The 23,555-nt window shown below is 61.9% G+C and overlaps 2 protein-coding genes across 3 annotated transcripts in view; one reads left to right on the top strand and one right to left on the bottom strand.

Moving 5' to 3' along the window:
• Positions 1 to 386: 386 nt before the first annotated feature.
• On the bottom strand, positions 387 to 2,931 carry NKX1-2 (NK1 homeobox 2). The gene is made up of 2 exons (XM_028511265.1): positions 2,718 to 2,931; positions 387 to 1,114 (listed from the first exon to the last, which is right to left on the bottom strand). The coding sequence occupies exons 1-2, from the start codon at positions 2,929 to 2,931 to the stop codon at positions 387 to 389; spliced, it is 942 nt and encodes a 313-aa protein (XP_028367066.1).
• A 7,807-nt stretch (positions 2,932 to 10,738) lies between these two features.
• The window catches only part of LOC114497548 (phospholysine phosphohistidine inorganic pyrophosphate phosphatase), a 68,798-nt gene continuing 55,981 nt past the window's right edge, over positions 10,739 to 23,555 (top strand). The window contains exons 1-2 of one of the 2 annotated variants that reach the window (XM_036027433.1): positions 10,739 to 10,928; positions 22,503 to 22,690. In XM_036027433.1, the coding sequence (XP_035883326.1) occupies positions 10,804 to 10,928; positions 22,503 to 22,690 (313 nt within the window). In that variant the 5' untranslated portion in view covers positions 10,739 to 10,803. The remainder of the gene's footprint in view (positions 10,929 to 22,502; positions 22,691 to 23,555) is intronic. The other variant, XM_028513348.2, reaches the window with a different exon arrangement.

The raw sequence follows: 23,555 nt of genomic DNA on the forward strand, positions 1-23,555 counted from the left end.
ACCAACACCGCGGAGGTTTCCGTCCCACGTGCGAGCAGCTGGCGGGCTGGAGGCCTCTGCTCCCTGGTGTCCGCACCCCCGCGGGTTGTGGCCCGGCGCCCGACACCCAGAACCACGAAAGGAGCCCCGGAGCCGAACTAAGCCCGACCGAGAGTGAAAATCCAGGTCGTGAAGCGAGCAGATTTGAGGACATTTGAAAAGACGTGGGCTGCGAGGATTGGGGGGTCGGCGCCGCAGGCAGGCGCGCCGCTGGGAGCCCCTCCCTGCCCCCTCTGGCAGCGCTTCCCGCGGCTGGCTGGAAGGGGCGCGCCAGGAGGGGTCGGTCCCTGCGCCTCAGCGCCCCTCCGTGGAGTGGGGAACCTCACGACGACGCCACTCACTCGGCTTCATAGATGAGGGGCGTAGAAAGGGGTCAGGTAGGAGGGACCAAGGAAGGGCGCAAAGGAGCCCCCGGCAGCTGCGACGGCAGTCAGCGGGAAGGAGGAGGCGGCCGGGAAGAGGACGTTGGCCGCGGAGTAGGAGGGAAAAGTCTGGAAGGGCAGTGTGCTGGGGCCTGGGGGTCCGGGGCTGCCCCCGGTGCCGCCACCACCGCTGGACGCTGCCACCCCGGGAGCCCCGGGCTGGGGCGCGCTGCCCCCCGCCTGCGCGGTGCCGTCTGAGCCGGGGTTCTGCTTCTTCCACTTGGTCCTGCGGTTCTGGAACCAAATTTTGACCTGCGTTTCAGTGAGGCTGAGCGACAGCGCGAGGTTCAGGCGCTCGCACACGGAGAGGTAGCGCGTGGCCCGGAACTTGTTCTCCAAGGCCACCAGCTGCTCGTAGGTGAAAGCGGTGCGCGCGCGCCTCGGCTTGGCGCAGCTGGGCTCCGCGCGTCGGCGCCGGGGCCGCGGGGAGCCGGGCGAGCCCGGGGAGCCCGCCAGGCCGCCCGCGCCGCGCTCCCCCGCCGCCAATGCCGCCGCCCGAGTCTCAGGGGAGAGCGGCGGGCCCGCCTGCAGGCGCGCGGCCCGCTCCGGCCGCGGACGCCTTCCCGCATCCTCCGTGTCCTCCTCCTCCTCTGCCTCCTCCGCCTCGGAGCCCTCCAGAGGGGACGTCGCCCCCGCGCCTAGGCCCGCAGCATCTAGGGGAGAAGGGGCCGGTGATCAGAAGCCCGGAACCACCCGGCCCGGCCCGGGTCCCCAAGCCTCCTTCAGGTCCTCCCCAGAGCACGCAGCTCTTCTCCCAATCCAGCCCCCAGCGCATCTTAGCGAGCCCGACCCAGGACCATACATCTCCGCAAGGCCTTCCCGGAGTCGGAGTTTAGGGGTGCAGTGCCCCCTTGCCTCTTACTCATCTGTCACCCAGTAGGCGTCCAAGAAGTGTATTTTGAATGAATGACACCCTGCATTAAGGAAAAATAGTGACCTTATTGGACAACCCCATGGCGGGGGCAACCTCATTGCACATTAAGACATCGGGACGTCAGGGGCGTTTAGGGCTGTGTCTCCCCAGCCACAAGAGCCCGTTTTGGCCTGGGACTCCTAGCAATTAAGAAAGAAGTTATTAGGCCCCCTCCCCCTTTAAAGTGAAATCCCCCTTTCCCATCTTCTCTCTCCTGCTGTGTTAATAGAGTTTCAGATTTGTGCGGGGCTGGATCGATAGATGTCATCTATTAAAGGTAAGTTTTAATCGAACAATATTAGGATCAGACAGGGAAAGGGGGTTTGAAGTCCGTACCTGCAAGCTGTGGGCAGGAGATATGCAGGCGCCAGTAATAGAATATCGATCATGGGACGGGGAAGGGGAGCGCGGCCCCTCGGAGAGGCGATCCTAACAATTACCAGGCTGACCGCCCGGGCTGGAGCGCAGCCGCCAGAGGCGCGCGGAGCCCCAGACAATCACCGGCAAACTCGGGGAGGGGAAGCGGGAGGATGCGCGGCGTCCCGCCCCTCCCGAGCCAGCTTCCCTGACCCTTGGCGCCCCTCCAGGGAGCCTGGTGCCCACTCCCCACCCAGCACGGCCCTGGTGCCTTTTGCCTTTCCTCCTAGACACCAGCTCGCCTGGACCCCTCACCAGGTGTCCACCAGAGTCGGGAGTAAGTCAAAGGGTTCCAAGGAGAAAGAACCAAAAGCCTCCCACCATCATTCCCCGCCCCCCCGTGAGCGCGCGGCCCGCGGAGTCTCTGCAGGTGTCTCCGGATCGCGGGGAGTGCGCGCTCCATGGTAACCCTGCCCTGGGTGCTCACTAAGACCACCATGCCCGATGAGGCCTCAGCACCCCCGTCCGTAAAATGGGGGCGATGTTGATGACACAGCCTCGCAAGTCCTGAAGTTTTTCCGACTTTTGTCCCAATCTCTCGCCCAGGTCCGGGCACACGGCAGGAGCAGTGAATGCCCCATACGGGAGCGAGCCTGGGGAAGGTGGGCGCTGGGCGTCGGTTTCCACTGCCAGCAAATCGCAGGTGTGATGCTTACTCGCTGGGCAGGTGGGCAGGGATGGGGCTTTGGTGGCGAACCCCTCACCTGGGATCCTGGGGGCCTCTCTTCTGCCTCCACCCAATTCCAAGACAGGGGCTACACCTTGTCCTGTGCGCCTTCTCTCTTTGGAGAAGACTCCGCTATATGCCACTCCCCGCTCCCCGGCTGCCCCCCCCCCCCCCCCCAACTCCCCACCCCACCACGCACGGACACCTTTCCGTCGCGCCATCTGAAGCCCGGGCTTCCCGGGGCTCCTCGAATCCTTACCAGGGGTCTCTGGTTGGCTGGCCTGGTCCCCCGAGCTGGCGTCCTTCCCCGCTTCGGCCTCTGCCAAACTTTTCTTGGCTTCCCGAGGAGCAGGGCGCAGGGCCGGGAGCGCCGCGCGGGTGAATTTCTGTGGGTCCAGGATGTCCAGGACGGAGAAGGAGATCTTGTGGTGGGCGGGGGCCGCCTTGGCCCCGCCGTCCTGCCATGCCAGCATGCCCGCCGCCCGCGGGCCGGAGGCCGGCGGCGCGGGGTCCGGGATGGCCGCGCTCAAGCTTGCCTTGGTCTGCGGCTCGGCGGTGGCTCTCCAGTCGATAGGAGGGTCGGGGCGGCCAAGTGAAGCTGGGGCGGGGGGGCGGGAAGGCGGAGCGGGGAGAGAGCAGCGGGGGGCTGCGCGCGGATTGGCACTCGCGCGGCCCAGGCCCCCACCACGTGCAGGGCGCGCTCGCAGCAACCCCTAGACTGCCTCGCGCGGGACCCGGCGGCTAGCCTTTGCAAGGGGCGCTTCGGTGCGCCCGGTGCGCGCGCCCGCTCGGAGAGCGCTGCGGGCTCCGCGCGCCTCCGCCCAATCCGCGGGGATTACCGGTGTAAACGAGCCAGGGAGGGAGGGCCGGACGCTTTCATCCCCGGGACCCCACACAGACGCACACCACCGAGCTTGCGCCCTTTCCCCCGGTGCACCCGCCTTTGCGCTGGGGATGCGGTTGAGGCCAGGACTGGTTACCTCCGGGCAACGCTCAGCACATCTTTTGACCCGCCAGCGAATCACGGACGGTGACGGCCTCGGACCCGGCCTCCTCCTAGGGTTTAGGCCCTAGTGTCCTCACAGTTTACAAAGCGCTCTCGGGCTTTCGTGATCCCACTTTATTGTGGGGATTCTCAGAGCATCCCAGTGAGGTGGGCGTGGTCCCGCAAGGCTATTATTCCCGTTGTAAAGATGAGGAAATTAAGTTTCAAAGATGAGTAGGGAGTTGTCCGGAGTCTCTGTTGGTTGGTGACAGAGTCTGAATTCGAACTCAGGACTTCGTCTCCCAGACCAGTACCCTTTTCAGTACATCCTGCTGTCCCGGGAGTGGAGGAAGAAAATTCTGCCCTGAGCCAAGGCTTCCCCCTCCACCCCAGGGCCAGGCTTTGGAGAGACGTCCTAGCGCGCCCCCACCCCCAGGTGGGCCGCTGCTTTGCAGACTTTGGCGGGCCTCGGGCTCAGAGCCAGGTGAGCCGGGTGAGGGTGGCTACCTTGGTGGCTCACACACCGAGCACAGCCCTCGGTGCCCTTCAGCCTTCTTTGCGGTCACAGATTTAGTCGTTTGCAGCGGAAATTGGGTCTCTGAGAATGTATCTTCGACCTCCATCCCTCCCAGGCCCAGGAAGAAGAAGGTTAAAAGACGTTTGCCTGGTTTGAGTGTGAGGTCAGGACACAGAGAGGACCCAAAAGGCCCCGGTTGCCCCGCCGAGTCCTGGGGCCCAGTGAGCACCAGCCCCTGGGGAGGCGTGCCGCGGCCACCCTTGTCTGAACATCCCCTTCTCCCGCGTCACTCACTCGGGCAACAAGGGACTGGGAGCACCAGGCGCGGGCCTCATTCATCTGAGGCTTCCCCTAACCGCTCTGCCCAGAAGCACCTCTGCCGCTTCTGTCCTCCCCCACCCCCGCCCCCACCCCATGGGGCTTTCAGACAATGGCTCGGCCATTCATAGTGTGCAGGCAGGTAGAGGAGGAAGGGGAGGAGAAGCCTCATCAAAGGGCTGGGGCTGCGGAGCCCATCTGTTCCCGAAGAGCGGGCCCACCAGGCCGGCCCCTTGTAGCTTTTCTCATTCAAACCTCCCGGCTCCTCCCCACGGCCGCCACTGGGTTCCCCGGGGACTTGAAAGCCCTGCCGAACTTCAAGCCAGCCCCCGCCCTGAAGCGAAGATGGATTGTGCTTTAAAAGGAAATCAGGAAAGGAAGCGCCCTGCCCGAGCCCGCTGGACCACCACCTCCCACCAGAGGGCACGCCCACCTGTGACCACCAAAGCAAAGGCAGCCCCCGACTCTCACGGTGCAACCACCGGGGGCCTGGCGGGGGAGGGGGGGGGCGGACCGCAGACCTGCCTGCAAACGGAGAGGGCCGCTCTGTGTCCTGTTCTGACTGCTCTTCACACCCCGCTCTGGCTGGATTGGCCTTCCTCAGCCTTCCTCTCCTTTCTCCCTCCGTGCCCGTCCTGAGCTCAGCCCCCTTTTACTTTTTAACGCCCACGTTTGTATTTTTTTTCAAAGATTTTATTTATTTATTTTTAGAGGGGGAGAGAGAGAGAGAGAGAGGAACATCAATGTGCAGGTGCTGGGGGTCATGGCCTGCAACCCAGGCATGTACCTTGACTGGGAATCAAACCTGCGACACTCTGGTTCGCAGCCCGAGCTCAATCCATGGAGCTACGCCAGCCAGGTGTATTTTTTCAAATGTAGGTTCTTCAGGGTAGCTGGACGTAGATCTCCTGAAGGTAGCTCCGAAACGGACGTTCGTGGCTTCCCGTGGTCCCTCTCTCATCTGTTCACCCGAGGAGACATGGAGGCCATTCTCACGGGGAGCTGGGCTGGCATTCCTGAGCCCCCCCTCCGGCCCCCCACTCAAAGGGACAGGGAAGAAGGCCCCAACCCGGATCATCTGCATTTCGCTTTATAAATTGCCTCAACGTGTTTCGTTTAAATGATAGGAATTCTCTTTCCTTGGATGCGAGTCATTTTCTTTTGCGGCCCACAGGTGTTAGATACGGAAACGGAGCTGAGAAGGGAGGAGCAACACGTTGGGAAGTCAAGAACACATCAAGGCCACGTGCTTTAAGACTTTGTATCTTCTTTTAATAGTTACATTGTTTCGATCATTTATTTTTTAAGACTTTATTCATTTTCAGAGAGAGAGGAAGAGAAGGAGAAAGAGAGGGAGAGAAACATCCATGGGTGGTTGCCTCTCACACAACCCAACCGGGGACCGACCTGACCCACAACCCAGGCGTGCGCCCTGACCGGGAATCGAGCCGGCGACCTTTCAGTTCTCAGCCCGGTGCTCGATTCGCTGAGCCACACCAGCCGGGGCTGTGAAGTTTTTCTTGTACTTTATCATTTCTGTGTTTCTGATGTGTGTGTGTTCACACTCCGTGCCTGGCTTCTGGGAACAGGGGACACAGAAGAAACAGTGAGGGGTCTCCCCCCAACACTGAAGGGAAAGAAAAGTTCTCCCCTGTACTCACCCAGCCTCAAGGGAACCGCCCACCCCACCCTGAGAACAGCCCCGGGTTCTCCAGTTTGGCGAGGACAGAGGCGGCTCTGGGGAGTGGTTTTTCTGGCCACCGGCCGTGTGAATGACCAGGAGGCAGGGAGAGGCACAATTTGGTGGTGTGCTGACTTGCTGACATCCTCACATGTGTGTTTACACCCCAGGTATTTTGTATGATAAATACACCCATATCCGGTGAGCTGCTTTCCCTCTGTGCATGGAGCTGACCTGTTTTTCCAGCGTGGCCATTAAAATTCCGCCCGAGTGCTGTCTTCAAATTGCCTTGATGCAAGGTGGGCTCCAACCCTGACCTGTCCTGATGGCGAGTGAAGGCTGTAACAAGCCCGGGATCAATATTCATAGCGGGTGTGCTGAGCTGATAACGCCGTCCGAGACAATGTTCACTATCAGGGCAGACAGCTGAGATATTGCACCATTAGGGATGTTGTGTTAAATAACCTGATCCATTTCTGGGGCTATTTAATGAATTTCACAGTTTAGATAGTATCTGTGAGGAGAAGGCAAGGGCTGTTCCGGAGGCACTGAGGCAAATCAATGGCGCCCCCCCTTGCGGAGCTATTTCACAAACAAAGTGGCCTGTGACTCCAGCAGGGCCTGGAGGAGCTGCTGCCCAGCCCCAGACCGCTGTGAACAATGGAAAGAATTTGCCGTTGATGCGGAGGGAGAGCAATATTATGAGCCCCATTAAAGCAACGTAGATACAATCTCATGTTCCTGAAATGAAACACAACTGAAATTCTCGAGGTGAACGCCTGCCGTTTGGGCCAGCCCACACACAGGGCAGGACACACGGGCCAGGAGACAGCTTCATAAGGCACAGCGCGGCGACAAAGGGGTAGTCGACAGCGGGGAACGGTCGTGTGGGCGACCCCGTTAACTCGTCACCTCGGCCGGCTGTCCCCAAGTTGGGCCTCTCCAATGCAGGGGGTCTCCAGGGCCCGAGGGGGCAGCTCTGGCTTTTGAAAGCAAACTATCGATAGCAGCAGACTCTGTCGGTAAATCTTTGCTTGACTCTCTCTCTGCCCCTGGTTGCTGGAGAGTTCGTTCACCATTCAAGGCCAGCCTTTTCCGTTTCCCACCAGATCTTGGGGCTCTGGCTGCCAAGCACAGAAGGTGTTCCTTTCACGGTCCCCCCTCGGAGACTGGGGCGAAAGCTCAGCCTTTCCACCCACCCCCAGACTGTGACCCGAGAGAAAATGTCTAGTCAACCTATTTTGCTTTTAAGAAATTAGCATTTCTGGGCCCTGGCTGGCATAGCTCAGTGGATTGAGCGCAGGCTGTGAATCAAAGTGTCGCAGGTTTGATTCCCAGTCAGGGCACACGCCTGGGTTGCAGGCCACGGCCCCCAGCAACCACACGTTGATGTTTGAAATGTTACTCTCACCCAAAACACCCAGAATTACGTGTGACCAAATGTCTGGGCACCCCAGGGCCCAGTCCAGTTGACCCTAAAATTAATATTCACGGGCCCCCAGAGGGGTTCTAATCCCAGAAGCTAGAACTCGCTGTCACACCTGTGCTGTGTCACTCCAGCATGCTCCCTCCATCCCCTGCCTACCTGGAACCTCCTTCCTCTCCAGGTCCCCCTCCTCTTTCCAAGTGCCCCTTCTGCGAGGCCTTCCGCTTGCCCAGGCTGTTCTGGGTGCTCCTCACGGCAGGGCCCAGGCCCCCACCAGCCTCAATGGACGGATGTCTCTGGCTTTGGCCTGATCAGTGAATGTCCTTGCCCCTGTTTCTGGTCCAGGCGGTTTGACTTTGCTCAGATCTCCTGTAGTGGTGGGCTTGCCGATCAAGCCCCCTGCCCCCCGCCACCAACCCCACGGCCACAGGGTGGGAGTGGGCTCCTGCAGCACCCAGCAGGCCCTCTCCCCTGGGAATCTGGAGCAGAGTGACACAGGTTGGGGCTTCCTGATCCCGGCAGCCAGGCCTGAAATCACTCATCTGCCGTTTCCCACCCCCAGAGCGGTGGTTCCGGGCGCTTCTGAGGTCTGTGGTTCCGCCTTCTCTCTGATGCTGTGAATTTCCCGATAGCCTTCCCGGCTCCCCCGGAGCCCCGTCCTGCACTTCCATTAGCCAGGGCCCAGGAACCCTGGCTGGCAGGGCCTTTGTCGCACTGCAGGGGTACAGACCGGTCCTCCGGCGGCCCCCAAGTGAGGGCACACACAGCACTGTCTTTGTGTCCCTTCGCACACGGGCGACGAGCAGGTTGCAGAGCTGGAAGGAGTGACTGGAGGCCCAACAGTGTAAACCCGAAGCTCCACAGTCTGATTAAGATGGACTGGAGACCCTCCCCTTCCGAGGCGGTGGAGGCTCGGCTGAGGAGAAGGATGGGATCCAGAAATGTTCAGATATGGCTACGGGTTCGTAGTGCATCCCGCATCCTTAGGGGAAACCCCCTGCATTGGTGGGACGACTTATGTTTGTAATGGGTCACCCACGCTGGGCCACCGGGCTCATCTCCCCACCCCAAGATCCCCAGCGTAATGACATCTGCAAAGTCCCTTTTGCCATGGGTGGTAACATATACACAGGTTCTGGGGGTGAGGACCTGGACATCTTCAAGAGGCCATTCTGTCAACCGCGGTCCTAGATACAGAATGTGATTCGCTTGATGTCACACGCACAGCACTTGTGGAAGAGGGAGAGCTGCACACAGGCTCACCAGCACCGGCCCAAGTGCCCGGCCTCCTGTCCCTCCTGCTCAGCAGGGAGCGAAGGCCCGGCCATTCTTCAGGGTCCATGTCAGGCCGCTCCTCTGCTCCGAAATCACTGCTGTGCTCGGTGGCCCACAGAGCCCATCCCCTTGGCTGTGACTGGGTCACCCACCGGTGCTGGCTGGGCACACGCTTGGACAGTCACCCTAAAGGTGCATGCCTTCTTCTCTGTCCACTCTTGACTCAGAGGCGACGGTCACCCTTGGGCCTTTCTGTGCCCCAGAGCCCACTGAGCCCGCACGGTGGAAGTTCAGCACATGTGCACAGACCACGGCGTTCCTGCAGGCTCTCCAGACCGGTTCACTCAGCTCCTGCCCCCGAGCACCTGGAACGCTAACACTGCATTTCCCAGACTCCCTTGCAGGCTGAACTAGGTTCCACCAAGCCAGAAGTGGTGAAAGCAGTGAGGTGGTGGCCACAAGTGCAGAAAGAATCCTCGAAGGGCACGGTGGCGGGTGGATTTGGTCGGTTGGGGGCTGTACCATCGGCCTGACAGTATGTCCCTGGCATCCTAGGAGCCAAATGCTGGGGTAGTGGTCCCAATGGAGCCCTGCCAGTGGGCATTTCTCATGGCTGCATGGCTCCTGGTTGTGTAACACTTGAACTTGATTCCCCAGCCCCCTGAAAATCTATAAGCTCCCCATGCCCTTTGCAAACATGCCCTTCTAGCTGCAGTGCTTTCTCTTGTCTGCAACTAAGAACCATGACCACTGTGAGGCACACTGTTCTCTTCTTCTCCGACCAGACTGCAGATCCCCAAAGGGCAGGAGCTACTTCCTACAGCTCTCGGGTACAACCGGCGGCTGGCCCAGTGAACGAGCTTACCCACACAAATACGCACGATTCACTGAGCTACATTAAGTTTGAATATTCTGATGGATTTTTCACCTTATCTTTGAATCCAGACCCGAAAATGAAGCGGTCAATCTAATATGGTTTTCTTCTTTAGAAAACTTCAAAGCTAAGTCAGGCCTGAGGTCAAAACTTTTTTTCAAGTTTTAATTCATTTATTTATTTTGAATGTGTATAAGATTTCATTTGAGTCAAACTGATTACAGTTGCCAAGCCACAAGACTGCCAGTGCTCCACGAGTTTCAATTTCAATCCTTCCAAGGGTCGGGTACCAGTCAAGGATACGCTTCCCTTTTCTATCATTTTTTACTGATTGCAAAAATGATGTAACATGAAACGGGATGTAAAAGTTTGCCCAAGAGCTCACTGGCCTAACACATTGCAACAGCGCCGCTTTCTCCCCAGCCCTATCCCTATGCATCCTTATTTCGTTGCCTGCACACGGCTTTGCATTCTGCTTTTTCACATAATGTCGCAGCATGAGCATTTGCCATGCTTCCTAGTCTTCATTTTTTAAAAAACATTTTATTTATTTTTAGAGAGAGGGGAAGGGAGGGAGGGAGAGAGAGAGGGAGAGGAAACATCGGTGTGGGAGAGAAGCCTCCATCGGTTGCCTCTCACACTTGCCGGGACTGGGGAGGAACGCGCAGCCCAGGCGTGTGCCCTGACCGGGAATCCAACCAGCGACTCCTGCTTTGGGCGTTGACATCCAACCCACTGAGCCACATGGGTCACAGCACCTGGTTTTCCCTTTATGATGGCAGAATATTTCTTTTAGTAGCCATGTTACAATTTCTTGAGCAATTCCCGTCTTTGACCGTTTGCTCTTCTTGCAGCTTGCGTTGGCATTGTAGTTCACGCTGCAGTAGTTATTGCCTTTAGACGATGCATTTCCTCTGCATCCCTTTCCAAGTGCGTGATTGTGCGGTCCACGGTCCCTTGCTTTCAGGGCTGTCACTCTGTCAAGGATGAGAACCCCACCGGAGCACTGGTACTGCCTGTTCTCCTTAAGTTTTGCTACTTCTACAGGTGTCTCCTTGCTTCAGTTTGTTATGATTTGCGCCCCCTGATCTGCGGAGAGGACAGCCATGGGGAGGCATGTGACCCCGAGGTGGGACCGCAGCGCCCGCCCCTTCCCCGACGGCTCCACCCCACCCCACTACACTTCCCAGGCGCCCCTGCGCTGCGAGCGCAGCCGCAGTTTCCAACCTCGGGCTGGGACTCCGAACCCGAGGTGCACGGCGGGGCGCAATGGCTGCGTGGGGCGAGCGGCTGGCTGGCGTCCGCGGGGTGCTGCTCGACATCTCGGGCGTCCTGTACGACAGCGGCGAGGGCGGCGGCAAGGTGATCGCCGGCTCCGTGGAGGCGGTGGCGAGGTGAGTGGGCCGCGCTGGCCGCCGGGGGCGCCGGGCCGCGCACCCAGGCAGGTCCCTCCCGCCCCTTCCGATCACTGCCGGGGGGCGGGGCCGGAGGGCGTGGTCTGGGCGGGGCTTCTGCTTTGGTCCCGCCCCGGAGACCCGAGAACCCGAGAGGACAGGACCCCGCGGCGGTCCCTGGACGCGCACAGGGCCCCTGGCTGTTAGAGCTACGGTCCCACGGGGCACCTGCTGGCTACTTGTGGCCGCTGAGCGCTCGGAGGGTGGCTAGTCTGAGCTGAGGTGTGCTGTCGGTGTAAAATCCACCACGGATTTCTATTTGATACGGACTACATGTTGACAGATAATAAATAGTTTGAACATACTAGGTTAAATAAAATAAATTCATTCCATCTGTTTCTTTTGACTTTTGTCAATGCGGTTACCATAAAACTTGAAATTGCATGGGACTGCATTGGAATTCCACTGGACTGTGTTTGACTGTCCAGACGGTGGGAGCAGGACAAGGTCTTGCCCACCAAGTCTTGTGAACGGAGGACGTACCAGGACCACAGCTGGCCCCTTTGTCATCGCCTGCAGCATCACAGGCCAGTGCTGCAGGGCCTCCCACGGGCGCTAGCTGGGCAACCTTTGCTGGTGGCCTGACTTCTTTGGGACTCAGTTTACCTGCTTGTAGATGACCGTTCAGTCAGCTTCTCGCTCCTCAGAGAGCCCCCCTCACTTTCTGCACGGCAGCCAGGCTGTCCTGCACAGCCACGAGGGAGGTGTCTGAGAGGCCAGGGACTCCAAAAAGGGAGACGTGGCTGGCGGGACAGCACCCCGGACCTGGGAGCCTTCCCTGCAGCCCCGGGGGTGCCGGTCCTGAAGTCCAGGTTTAAGTGTCTCCCCGGCTTCTGCGTGAGCCTCCGTTTACCCCAAGGCTTCAGACCAGCTCTGTCCCAGACGAGAGCACCTGCAGAATGGAGCAGGGGCACTGGGCTGTGTTTGGGGGTGACGGGGCCCAGGATGGAGGAACAGGAGGCCAGAGCTGCAGGGCTGTGACTGAGGCAGACAAGGCCCCGTGGGGCTGGTGTCTGGACACAGAGGAGCCCCCAAGTCCCCGGGTTGGCAGAAGGGATGGGAAGAAAACGGGTGCTGATACAGTGGGGCCGCCTGCGCTAGGGAGATGGGTCCGGGAGGGCTCTGAGGAGGAGGCACTGGGCTGACCCAAAGGTGAGAAGGGCGTTCTGGGTCAAGGAGCAGAGGTCATGCATTCCCAGTAGAAGGAACAGTGGGCCAGCACTTAAGATTTTAGGCGGGAGTGTCGTGTTATTTGATTTAAGGTTTAAAGAAATGTAAATGTAGCCCTGGCTGGCATAGGTCAGTGCACTGAGTGCTGGCTGCGAACCAAAGTGTCACAGGTTCAATTCCCAGTCAGGGCACATGCCTGGGTTGCAGGCCACGGCCCCCAGCAACCGCACATTGATGTCTCTCTCCCTCTCTCTCTCTCTCCCTCCCTTCCCTCTCTAAAAATAAATAAATAAAATCTTATAAAAAAAGAAATGTAAATGTAAAAGTGGAACTATCTAAGTATCAAATGAAAACGGGAGGTTGCCTTGGACATCGTGAAGACCAGTTCAGCTGGCCATAGGCGCCAGCCCCGTGGTCCATGTCCTCACTGACACTTGGGCTCGTCAGTCCCTGTCACTGTGGCAGGGTCCCCGTGGCCTCTAAAAACCCTGTAAAGTGGGTCAAGGACGTGGACAGAGCCTTGGTCTCTCCACCCTCCTTCTGTGAGTAGCAAGCACAGAACGGCTTCAGCAATGGCCTTGGAAAGGGCAGGGCTGCCTGCTGAGCTGTTTTCCAGGGAGTAACTGGGTCCGGCGTACCCCACGCCCAGGCAGGTGAGCCTCCAGGGGTCTACCAGCAACAGCAGAGGTGGCTGTTCTCCAGAGAGCGCCTACTGTGCGCGAGGCATTCCTGCCTTCCTCTCGCTATCTCATTCAGTCCCCCTAACAGCCCGGGGTTTGGGCGGGCCGGCAGCGGTTATCCCCCTTTATCAGCTATGGCAGCCGAGGCTCAGAGGCTGCTGGGTCTGCGCTGGAATAACCCAGGGGCCATGGGGACCCAGGTCTGCCTGGCTCCTCACCTGTGGGCCAGACCTGTACGCAGATTCCTTTCCGGGAGAATGAGAAAGGCCGGGGGCTTCTCTCCCCTGAGAGAGGCACAGACTGCAGGGCGTGGCATTAAGGAGGGCGTTCCCCGTGGGGGCTCTGCACTGGTGCTCGGGAGGGTGTTGTTTTCAGATCTGCTGCACCTCGGGCAGATGTGTCCGGCGAGGGGGGGGGGGGGGCACCTAACAGCGAGGTGACGACAGTGCTGAGCTCGCCCCAGGCAGGTCCCGCGGAGCCTGGAGCCGCCTTCCCCAGAGTCCGTGCGTCAGTGCTTTCCGGTGAGGGGACGCAGTGCCTGTCCCCCCGGTGGACTTTATCATCATGGTGCTGCTCGGGGGCCTGGGGAACTGATGGCCCGGTCCCTCTGAAACGCCCTGGGCTTCCATGGCACGGGCCCAAGACCCCACACCTGTCCCCTGCCCACCAGGAACTTGAGAGTGACCTTGGTGACTCTTTCCCTCCCCCTCTGCCCCCTTCCCACCTACTTGCTCCCAGACTTCGGGTGGGAGGGGGATGGGGATGGTTCCCTTACAGAGCCCCTGAGCCTCCCAGTGCCCACATAACCGGGGCCCCTCTGCACCGCAGGGCCCCCGAGTCCCCCTGTGTCCCCCTGCGTCCCTTTCCCTCTGCGGCTCCTCTGCTGGCGCTTTACAGGCTGGGCCTTCCACGCAGGCCCAGCCGCATGGGTTGTGCTCCATGCAGGTCCCGCGGGGCCTGGGTGGAGCCCAGCCCTGGTGGCAGTGCGTGTAGTTCAGAACACGTCCCCCCAGTAAAACACACCTGCTCTGGGGGCTTTCTGGGGGGGTGCTTCAGACATGCTGGTGGTGGGCACACTTTCCCGCTCGTGGCAGCGGAGCCCAGAGAGGGGTCTCACCGGGAACCCACAGAACAGGCCTGTTTGCTGAGGCGAACGGCGCCGGCCAGGGCATTGGGCTGCTTCTTGTAGGTTTTGGCAGCCACACCAGTGAGGCTTGTTTGCGCCGCACACTCTGTGGCCTCCTTGGTGGGCGCGGCTGCTCTGGGTTCCCCGGGAGCTCGGAGGACGTCTCCGGGGGAAGGATGGCTGCTGCTGATGGGGAGGTGGGTGACCCTGGGTCCTGGGGGAGAGTTCACCTCCACGGCAGCTCCCCAGCACCATGGGTTCCCCGATAGCACCTTCTGCTCTGGGAACCCCTGAGGGGAGGGGGAGCAGTTCACCGCCCTTCCTCCCACATTTTCTGCAGTGACAGCTGACCTCAGATTTTCGGAAAGGTTTCCTTCCACCTTTCGGGGACAGAGCGCCAGGGGAGCATAGACTCTGCTTTCTAAAACAACGTCCACCACAACAACAGCCACCACAACAACAGCCGTCGCCATCATGGAGGGAGGCCTGTCCCGCACCAGGCAGGTGCGGGACCCCACGTGCTGCCTTCAGGGGCAGCGCTGGGGTGGGTGTCCCCCCCCCTTTTCAGAGTGGGGCCGAGGCTGTGAGGTTCAGGAACTGCCAGGACTCACCCCAGATCTGCCCCACTCCGGAGCCCGGTTTTCCCCACAACACCGTGCGGCCTCAGTTCACCCCCACACCCAACACGTGTGTCCTCTGAGCACTCCTGCCATCCTAAACACTCTGCTGTGGGCGCTGGCAGTGACCTGGACGGATGGTCATCCCAGCCCCTCAAAGCTACAGTCCACTGTGGGGGGACCAGCGTAAAAAGCACCTGGATCTGGCTGGTGTCGGAAGGAGAAGCCAGGAAATGGGAGCAGGGGGAGAGGGGCATGAGGGCCGGAGTCTGAGGGTGTCACCTGGGCCCGCAGTGCCCCACATGGGCGAACAGGAGGCCCCGGGCTCCTGAGACCATGATGACCCTGCCCTTTGTTGTTCCCCTGCGCTGTGGTCCCTCCTTGGAGCTCCGGGGGGCCGGCACTGGCTGGGCGGGGCCCCTTCCACTACGCCAGGACTCATGGGCGGGCATGGCCACGGGACATCTGCACCCAGCCTGGGTTCCCCATCGGGCCCTTTATTGGAGAGCTGTTGGGAGGCAGGGCCGGCCGGGCAGGGCGCCGGCCCGAGGCATCTGCATGTGAAAGGCCGGTGGGTCTTTACTGCCTCCTGTCCAGCCCCTAAAGCACATCTGCTGGCCGGCAGGCCAGGCCCTTCTGGGGCCGGAAGGAAGCCGGCTCTGCCCCCGCCCAGGGCGGACTCATAAAGCAATTCCCACCCGGCACCCCCACAGCTGCCCCCCATCCTTCCAAGGGGGGCCTCTCACAGCCCACGGTGCACCCGGAGCCCCAGGCCCCCCCACCGTTCAAAGTCAGGCCCCCCCCAGCGGGCCCAGGAGCCGAGGGGAGCAGGGCCGGGGCGCCGGTCTGGAGGAGTCTGGCCAGCCCGCCGTAGACTTGGGCCCACCCCCTCCTCCATGCGGGGCCACGCCGGCACCTTCTAGCCCTGGGGACGCAGGTCCCCAGGAGTGGCAACACTGACAGCTTCTAGGGACCGTGGGCGGCCAGGAGCCTCTCCGTCATCGGTGTTGCTTCATCCCGTCCCCCCACACGTGGCCCCGCACCTGCCGGGGGGGCCCTTAAGGGTATCTTGGGGACAGCACTTGTTTGAGTTTGTTTAGGCCAACGGGAGCCTTCCTGACTCAGCCTGGACTTTGGACAAGGGACATGTGCTGAGAATGTCCTGTCCTGTCACTGGGGCTGTCATTAACTTGGGGGAGCAGCGGGTGAACGGCTGTCTTCAGAGACGGGAGGGGTGGTGAGGGCAGGCTGCTCAACCCCCAGCTGTGCGTCCTCATCCCTTTACTGTTTCAGCTTCAGAAGCCGTGGGGGGCCTCCTTCCGGCACATCCCCTCTGGCGCATGAACACAGGGTCCCGGGTCCGAGTCCTCGTCACCAGCCCCGTCTCCGTCATTTCCTCAGGGTGACCTGGTGGGCCCTCCAGCCTTCCCCTCCATTCCCCCAAAAGCACAGGGGATGTTGTGATGCTCCCCGTGCTCCCCTGATTCTAGTCCAGGCCTGTGGGCCCCCCCTCATCCCCTCCCCCACCCTGCCCTGCCCTCCCCAGGCAGCCCCCAGTGCTCAGCGGGAGTGCTTTCCTAGGTCATGGACCACAGGAGCCTGGGGTGCCCGCAGACCCCCCCCCGGGGGCTTCAGACTCTTCTGTGGCCTTGGAGCGTCTCCCCCGAATGTGTGTGTGTGTGGGGGGGGCAAGAAGCAGCGTGTCCGTCGGGAGGAGAGGAGGGTCTGGTCATGGTCTGTCCGGGCTGCAGGGTGTCATACAGCAGTTCAGCAGCATGAGGGCGCTCTGTTTGGTCCTGGCTCCAGCTTCTGTGATGTGAATGTTGTGTCTAGTAAGTGAAAAACTCATAGAACAATGTGTATGAGATACCACTTTTGTGCAAAAAGATGAAGAAAGGAGACACAACAACTGCCTGCGTCTGGGGTGGGGTAATGACAGAGTCGCGCCCCCGCCTGTGGAGGGACACCCAGGGATGCCATCGGGCGCGTGAGGCCACACCCCGGCTCCCGTGTCGCTGGGTTCCTGGCCTCGGCCTCGGTGGGCCAGGAGGGGCCCCCCTCCATGGAGGTGGAGGGCCACCGGGTGGGGTTCTGGGGCAGAAGGACCGTCCGCCTGACGATGCTGCTTCTGGTAGGAAGCCCCTCCCGACTGGGAGCCCTGCCCCGCCCCGCGGTCTTGGTCTCGGGCCGTTCCCGCAGCCTTTTGTGGAAGCCTCAGCTTCCCACCTGTGAGAGCGACTACGTGAGACGGTGTTTCCTAAGCCCACATTTTGCTTGTTCGGTCCGGGGGCTGGAGAGCGTTGGGCTACCTCAGTGTCGGATCAGGGATAGAGGTGGCTCTTCAGCCAGTGACCATGGTGGCTCCGTTGTTGAACTTGACACATATTCTGAACAAACTCACTTAGCTCTGCCAGGGGCTGTTGTTGTTTTTTTAATCCTCATCCGAGGATGTTTCTCGATTTCAGAGAGAGAAGAAGGAAGAGAGAGCGAGCATCTCACTGAGTATGCGCAGTGTGCTAGGTGCTTCTCCTTTGCTTTGTAAAGTGTTCACGGCAGCCCCATCGGGAGCTACGCCCACTGCCCCATTTGACAGATGTGGAGACTGAGGTTGGAGAGGGCCAGGTGACGGGCCTCGGTTACTCGGTGTCTGCCGCCCCAGCCGGGCACCCCCCTTACTCTGGGAGCGCCTGGCCTCTGCCCCTGGTGGCTGGCGCCCTGTCCTGGACCAGCCTATACCACCTCTCAGCGGGTCAGGCTGGCTGTCGGCCGCTGCCCCAAGGCCGGGAGTGGTCTAAAGAACCTGTGACTCCCAAGACGTGCCGGCGGGCGCCTTGTGTCTCCTCTGGGAAACGGGCCACTAGGGTGCAGGGTCTCCAAGGTCTCCACTGGCTTCTAGACGCCCTGCTCCTGATCCTAAGCTGTGTTTATAAATAGACAGGAAGTGGCGGCACGTCAGTGGGACCTGAGCGGAGAGGCCCGGGCAGGCCGGAGAGAGGACGCTGCCGCCAGGCCAGGCGGTCACGGGCACGGGGGAGGTGTGCCGTGTGTCTCCCGAGGGCCCTGGCTCCGGGGCTGCCCCACGTCTGTTTGCCCTCAGCACTGTCCCCATGTGAGGTCACTGGCTGGCCGGCCCGACCTAAGGCCCATCCAAGGTCCGGCCGTGCGCATCACCACCTCCTGTGTTCTCCCTCTGTCCAGACTTTGGACCCTGTCTCTTGCCTGGACTCTGACGACAATGTCCGGCAGTGTCAGCCAGAGAGTGGGGGCGGGGGCCCTCCTGGGTGGGTGGAGCAGGGCCGTCAGGCCCGTGGGGAGGTCTGCCCCGAGGGTCAGCAGGAGAAGGGGGAGGTGCGGCTGGAGCCCCCGGCAGAGGCGTCACAGGTGCCCGTCAGCATTCTCGGTCCCGTGGTGACGCCAGCACCTGGGAGGGCTCTCGGCGTGTCTCCAGTGCCCGCCCTGGAGGGCTGGCCGGAAGGCCAGGTGCTGCCATTAGCCCATTTCATGGCTTGAGGGGCTCAAGGACCCCAAGTCTGGCCCATAGTTGCTCAGCCAAGGGTGTGTGCATGGGGTGGGGGCAGGCCCCCTTCCTGGAGTGGGGGAGAGGCCCGTGGCTCCCTGACCCTAAGCAGATACCTCCTGGGGCGCTTGGGGGGCTGGGCCAGGACCCTCCCAGAACCCCTCAGGGTGCACGGGTGCCTGTACTTTTCTCCTGCAGAACCAGTGCTGCTCTGACCTTGGGCTTCCTTCCGTCCGACCTTCTGTTCAAAAACGTGACTTCCTAGAACAAAGCAGCGCTTTGCAGGTTCTATCTCTCCAAAGTGCGTTTTCTGTTCCGGGGGCTTGCCGAAGGGACGCGCCGAAGACCCCAGAGTCCCAGAGGGTTCGCAGAGCCCTGCCACGCGACAGGCCTCGATGCCGCCGGGGGACGGAGACAAGCCATCCCCGAGGGCCAGGACCCAGCGCTGTGGCCACTCAGAGCGGCTCCAGGAGGTGCTGTGCATGCCCCGCCTCTCTCCCAGGAAACCGAGGCATGGAGTTTTACTTACCGGCAGTGGTCCCCACCAGGTCACGTCTTGAGTTGTGGCCCCAGGAGTGGAGCAGGCTGGTGGGTCAGGGGGGCAGGAATGAGGGGAAATGCCCCCCCCACACCCCCTTCCTCCTGGGGTGAGTTTCTCCTGCCCCCTCACCGGGAGGGAGAGAGCAGAAGCAGCCCCGGCCCTGGGGTAGGACAGAACTCCAGCCCCGGCGGGTCTGAGGGCCTCATGCGGCTCTTTGAAGGCCAGCCCGGGGGTCAAAGGAGGCAAGTGGGCACTCATGTCATTTGCCACCCCAAGTGTGACCTGTGGTTGCGGCCTCACCTTCCCACCCAGGACCCCACTCAGCCGAGGCCTCCCCGCCACTCTCTGTGGGGGTCTCTTCTCCTGGGCGGGAGGTCGGGGGTTGGCAGCCGTGCTTGGCCTGGTCTCCCAGACCCTCCGCACAGCCTGCTGGGTAGCGGGGTGGCTGGGGCGTGGTGGGCGAGGTGGGGTGGGCGTCCCACCGTGAGCAGTTCGGTGGGAGGGGCGGGCAGCAAGCAGGGTGGAGAAACGGCGGGGGTGGGGAGCGGCGAAGGTGCCGATGCTGAGAGCAGCCCCTGGGCTGCAGGAGCCGTGCACCGGGAGACAGGCTCTGCCTGGGCAGGGTGGGCGCCTGGGGCCTTCCTGGAGGAAGGGACACGGTAGCCAGGCCTTGGTGAGGAGGACTGGACGGTGCAGGCAGACGCAGGGCGCTGAGAGGGGCCCGGAGGTCAGCTGAGGGTGACGGTTCCCGAGTGCCGGGGGTGGGGACCGAGTCCCATTGGGCAGCCTCCTCCCTCGCCCCTGCCTGGCTCCCCCGCGGGCCCCCCTGTGGCGAGCCGAAGGGCGGCAGGCTGTGGAGCCCAGCCAAGGTCAGTCCGGGTGTCCGGGAGCCGGCCCGGCGCTCCACCTGCTGTGGCGAGTAATGAGAGGGCTTCCATTATTTTCGGGTGAGCGCCCCTGGCAGATGCGACAGCCAGCAGATGTGTGAGGTCCGAGGTGATTTGCAAGGGACCAGTTCCTGCGATGCACGGTAATTGCCCCAGGCGACGGCGTTGTCACTCAGAGGTTGTCCTGGCCTGCCAGGGTGAGGTAGAGGTCAGTCCAAAGATCTGGCGTGGCCGCCAGAAGTCAGAGGACCCCCACAGGGCTCCTGGGGAGGGGGCAGCCAGCTGAGGCCGTGAGTGTGGTCTCAGGGGCTGTCTGGCCAGAGCCCCACTCTGGGCTGGGGGAGCCCAGCAGTAGGCCCGCTGTCCCCAGGTTTTAGGTGTTGGGGTGATGTGGTGGCCCATCCTGGAGCTGGAGCTGGGCCTGTCTCTGGAGCTGAAACCCCCTGGATTCACTCCCCGGGGGGCCCTGAAGCCGAGCCTTGCCCAGGCTCTCCCGACCCTCTGTATGCTCCTGTTCCTGGCCTCCCGAGGCCCCATCTGTGACCCCCTAAGAGCTGCCAGCGTGTGGCTCCTTGGATGTCTGAGTCAGTTGGGCGGCCCTAGCAGCAACACGCCCTGGGGGCTTCAACCACAATTGCGTGTTCCCGGAGTTCCGAAAGCTGCACGTCCGAGACCCAGGTGCCAGCCGGGCCAGCTCTGGTGGGAGTTCTCTTCCCGCATGGCGGGCTTCCACCTTCTCGCCGTGGCCTCACCTGGCCGCCCCTTTGTGCAGCAGAAAGAGAGAGACAGAGAGAGAGAGAGATCTCTGGTGTCTGTTCTTAAAAGGACGCCAATCCTGTCCTAGCATGTCCCCACCCTTGACCTTATTCATTGGACACAGTTCGGGCCACAGCATTAGCCACTCAGGGCTGGCCTTCAGTGCGGACCCATCCTCTCACGCTTTCTGTCCCCGGTGCACGCCCAGGTGTGCCCCGTGCACACCCCTGCTCACCTGGAGAGTGTCGGTGTCCCTGCCGGCAGGAAGAGCCGTTCCCGGGCTGCTGGGCCTTGCGGGGCACGGCGCTTCCATACCGGGAATGCGCCAGGGCTGGCGCATGCCGCCTGCGAGCCGAGTGACCTTGTGGGTGTCTGGAGCCTCCGTGTTCTCGTCCCTGGGACGGGGTTTGCTCCGTCAGCACGGGCTCAGTGAGAGGCACTCGCCCACCAGCACCTGGCCCTGGGCGTGGCTGTAGGGGCCACCAACTCTGCCCTCAGGGAGGGGACGAAATCGAGACTCAGGGTAACACACTCACGCATCACCATGTTGACGAGAATAACGACCCCTGATATTACTATTCTCAGTGACTAAGGAAAACGAGGAGAGGCCCTGGGGCTGGTCCCAAGTGGTGACGCTTCAAAAGGGGGTGGGGGGTGGGGCCCCGACGGACAGACCCCCCCCCAGGGCAGGCACTCCCCCCCAGCTTTTCCCAGCAGGCTTTTCAGGGACTGATGAACCCTCCCCCGTTCCCCGGACTCAAAAGCAGATGTTGTGGTGCGGGGGGGGGGGACCCCGAACCTCGGTTGCTTTTCCAAGGAGACCCGAGGCCGAGGCGCCCCAAAGTGGGTTCTGGTGTCGACACGCCTTTTCACGGGCTCCGGAAGTTGCGGTTGGAGCAGCAGATGGGAGGCCCCGTCCTCTCGCCGTCCCACGGGCTGCTCGCTGTTCTGAGAAGGTCACATCGTGACTCATTAGCATTAATTCGCCCCCCGGCCCCCCCCCCCCCCCCCGCCTGGCACCTCCTCGCTCAGCAGCTCCATTAACTTGGGTGTGAATCGCACGTTCCGGGCGCCAGTCGATGAAGGTTTGTTCCATAACGTACAAGGTGAGGCTATTAGTTACAATAATTAACTGCCTCATTAAAAATACAAAAGCTGTCTTTATGAAGGGCAATTAACCACTCAGCATAATTGATAATTCATAACCCTCTGATTAGGAAAGACAAATACTAAGAAAGGAAGGACCGCGTCGCCTGGGCTGTCGGTTAAGACGCTGTCGGCCTCCGGGTCTGCGTCCACCCCGTCGCCGGCAGCCTCGCAGGCTCCTCCCCGAGCGCCCCTGTCAGCCCCGGTGCCCGGGGGGCCTGCAGGGCCGCGGGAGCGTGGCGGTGTGCGTTTCCACATCGGGTGCTGTCCGCTCCCGTCAGGGCCCGTGGGGGGCCGCAGGCCCGAGGCACCCCCGGGTGAGCAGTCGGTGTGGTCCAGAGGACGGGTCCCCCTCCCCGGCCGTCGTTTGGACTCTGCATCTGTCAGCCATTCAGCCGGCACCTGCCAGGGGCCTGCCGTGTGCCGAGCCCTGCACGGTGCGTGGGGGGCTGAGGTCAGCTGAGCAGACCCTTCCCGACCTCACAGAGCACACAGGGGACCCCGATAAGACACACACCTCCGCCTTTGCCCTCTTGGGGAAACACGCGTCCAGCGTTAATTAGGTGTGCGTGGTTCACATGCGGCGTGCGAGTGCTAGTTACCGTGGAAAGGTCCGGAAAGATTGCTACAATGTTCAGAGGATGACCTCCAGCCAGGCCAGGTGGGATGGTGTGTGGAGGCAGGTGTCCAGTGGGTCTCCGAAGCCGGGAGAAGGCGTGGAGAGGCGGAAGGTCCCAAGCAGAGGGACTGGGGACGCGTCCCAGGTGGGAAGCGAGGCGCGGGCAAAGGTCAGGTGGAACCTTGGGGAGTCTCAGGTGCGCCAAGCGCAGGGGCGATGAGAAGGAGGGAGGTGGGGGGACTGGTCAGGTCCCCTGGAAAGGTCTGCTTCCACTCAGGAATACCAACCCAAATACTGTGGGGTCTGTCCAGGCCCACCTCGGGGACCTCGGGGACCTCGGGGACCTGGCCCCGGGATGGTACCAGGCGCCGTGGAGAAGCATTTGTGTAGCCCCCTCCCCCAGAGGCCACACACCCTCCCTGGTAACGGCAGCCTCCGCCTGCTCGCACCTCCAGACTGAAGCGGTCGGGGCTGAAGGTGAGGTTCTGCACCAACGAGTCTCAGAAGTCCCGCCGACTCCTGGTGGGGGAGCTTCGCCACCTGGGCTTCGACGTCTCCGAGAGTGAGGTGACCGCCCCGCCCCCAGCCACCTGTCGCATCCTGAAGGAGCGAGGCCTCCGGCCACACCTGCTTGTCCACGACGGTAGGCCCGCCCGGCCCCGGGGACCCAGTGGGGGTGAAGGTGCCCCCTTTCAGGATGGGGGCTGGGGGACAGCATCCCTCTCACCTGGGCCAAACCCCGAGGAAGCACGCGGTGTACCCCGGGCTCCTGCCGCCAGCACTCACAGCCCGTGGGCTGGAAACCTCCCGGGCCGCGTCATCCCTGGCCTCACGCCAGAGGGGCCGCCGGTCCCAGATGGCTCCTCAGGGGAGAGCCTGCGTTGTCCTTGTCTGATCCAGAATAGACCGAGGGGGCAGGGCACCGTGGGGGGTAAAATCCTAGCTCCTGGGGGGTGTGTGTTGCAGAGGGCGGTGTGCAGGGAGGGAGGGAGGCTGAGGACTGGACGGCTCTGACCTCCCGCACCCGCAGCCCGGGCCGTGTTTGGGGAGCCAGCCCTGCCCGTGGCGGACGGCACAGCGTGCATACCCCTGAGCAGTCCGAGGGCGAGGGAAGAGCCTCCCAGCCCTGGGTGGGGGGTCCTCTGGGCCGGAGGGAAGGTGCAGTGTTGCCTCGGGATGTTTAGGAAGCGGAGCCGTAAGCAGTGCTTCGGTACCCAGGACACTTTCCTGTCCTTGCGCCCAGCCCTGCCTCTCTCTGCTCCTTCCTCCACTGTTGGCCTTCTCGTCTGCAAACTGCCCACCCAGGCCGGTGTGCTTTTCTGCGTCCCAGCGGGAGTGGGGGCCCCCGACCGGCCGGTGCTCCCTGCGAGGCCCCAGCGTCCACTCCGTGGCTCCGGTGTCCACCGAGGGTGGCTGCCCAGCCTTTAGAGACCAGGTTCCTCCAAGTCCTTCCCCTGCGATCTAGGACCCCTGCTGGTGTCTTCCAAACAGTCCTCCGACACAGAGAA

Source organism: Phyllostomus discolor, chromosome 5, assembly GCF_004126475.2.
Source record: "Phyllostomus discolor isolate MPI-MPIP mPhyDis1 chromosome 5, mPhyDis1.pri.v3, whole genome shotgun sequence".
In the NCBI taxonomy this organism is placed as follows: Eukaryota; Metazoa; Chordata; class Mammalia; order Chiroptera; family Phyllostomidae; genus Phyllostomus; species Phyllostomus discolor.